Source organism: Apis dorsata, unplaced genomic scaffold (assembly GCF_000469605.1).
Source record: "Apis dorsata unplaced genomic scaffold, Apis dorsata 1.3 scaffold_108, whole genome shotgun sequence".
NCBI lineage: Eukaryota > Metazoa > Arthropoda > Insecta > Hymenoptera > Apidae > Apis > Apis dorsata.
Window position 1 is genome coordinate 89360 of NW_006263404.1, and position 1682 is coordinate 91041.

Consider the following 1682-nt stretch of genomic DNA (forward strand, 5'->3'; position numbering starts at 1 on the left):
TTAGTAAAATCGTTGATTATTACGAGTGCGATAAAAATTAAAAAATTGGGAAAAAAGAATTGTATATATTTAAAAAAAAACTGACCTTTCTCTTTGGAACTTTAGACTCTGCACAACCTGTGGTATTTTCTGGCGAAAATTCCATAGATGTAACGTGTCATCTGCAGTGGCGGAAACCAATGCTCCCTCATTGATTAAAAATTGTAATTGTATCACCGCTGTACATCCTTCGTGTTTCACGTGCGCATCTACACCTGGTCGGCCCAAACTGTTTTATTGTTTATTTTAATTAAGGAAATATATATACACATCGAGCATTTATTTTATCGATATTTTAACAAATAACAGCAATGAACAGAGATTACATTTTAAATAAATCGTGCCTCGCTTTCTATCTCCACGGAGAGATGGAACGCCTATATTTTATAATTTTACTTCTGCATCGTGCGAGCATTGATTTTCTGCATTCTTCATAGATACAGGATCGATTCTTTACAGAGAGATTTTTATCGAGCAATAAAGCGCATCGTTCGGATGAAAGTAGTTACTTTGTCGCAACTACCTGTCTCGATGGCAACTAGGAAGCTTATCGAGCTGTGATGAGCATTCACTACCTGATAACTCTTTAGTCGGAATAGACCAATAAAAGCACCCACGTGAAAGAGCACATGGTTGACGAACCATAAACCAACAGCACCATGTTAATTAATCCATTCAAATGATATTTCTTGAAAAATTATTTGAAATCTAGAAAGGTAATCGAAAAAATAAACTTGAAAACTTTTTTTTTTTTTTTGAAAGAAAAGATTATCGTAATAAATCCTTCATATATACGTATCAAAGTATGTAGAATGAAGAATGCAAAATGCATACATATTCTTTTGTTTATTATTGCAAGGAGGATTTAGAAAAAAAATTTTTTCCAATATTATCTGGAGATAAGTTAATCTTTTTCTTTTTTTATATTATTAATTTTCAATCATAAAGAGAGAGAGGCTGAAGAACGAGTGGAACGAAAAGAAAATGAAGATTTATCAGGGATGTTTGTGAAAGCAGTACTTATTTACCTGATCTCAAATTGAGCGTATTAATGTTAAAAAAAAGGATACATTCTAAGAGATCCTGATTTAGTGCCAATAGCAAGAAGCCTTTGAATTGGATCGAATGCCACCGCTGTCGGCTGATGTGGAAAGCCATGTCTGAATGTCTGAAACATAAAAGCATTTGTTTCATTTCATGTTTCCTGCTTTAGTCAGCTGAAAGTCTATTCAACCCCACAAGGGCTGCAGAACAAACGATATAAGATAAAAGATAGCATTGTTCCTTTCTGCTTTCAATATAAGTATATTTGGCTTATATTATACAACAATTTTCAATCAATGTTAATTTTATCCTTTTATTTCCTTTCTATGTATCGTTTAAATAAAAATTACGAATGTCAAACTACTCTTTTTTTTTTCTTTTGCGATACGTATTGGAATATTCCAATAAAATTTCTCTGAACACGACACTAGAAAACAATTTTTAAATAACTTGTATATATTTTACACGAGAATATTTTCGAAATTTCTTTCTTTCGACATACTATTTATTTAAGTAGTAATATAATTTCAATGTCTATTCATTATCTGACAATCAGTATATACATATATATCAGTAAGGGGGCATTCGTTATTTTACTG

The 1682-nt window shown here is 31.6% G+C and overlaps 1 protein-coding gene across 8 annotated transcripts in view; it reads right to left on the bottom strand.

Moving 5' to 3' along the window:
* Positions 1-1329, bottom strand: part of LOC102672974 (syntaxin-binding protein 5) — a 32016-nt gene extending 30687 nt beyond the window's left edge. For 3 of the 8 annotated variants that reach the window (XM_031508859.1, XM_031508860.1, XM_031508858.1), the window contains exons 1-2: positions 1110-1329; positions 86-268 (exon numbers count right to left, since the gene is read on the bottom strand). In XM_031508859.1, the coding sequence (XP_031364719.1) occupies positions 86-268; positions 1110-1216 (290 nt within the window). In that variant the 5' untranslated portion in view covers positions 1217-1329. Of the gene's footprint in view, positions 1-85; positions 269-1109 lie in introns of those variants that run through there. The other 5 variants (XM_031508861.1, XM_031508863.1, XM_031508864.1 and 2 more) reach the window with 5 other exon arrangements.
* Positions 1330-1682: the final 353 nt, after the last annotated feature.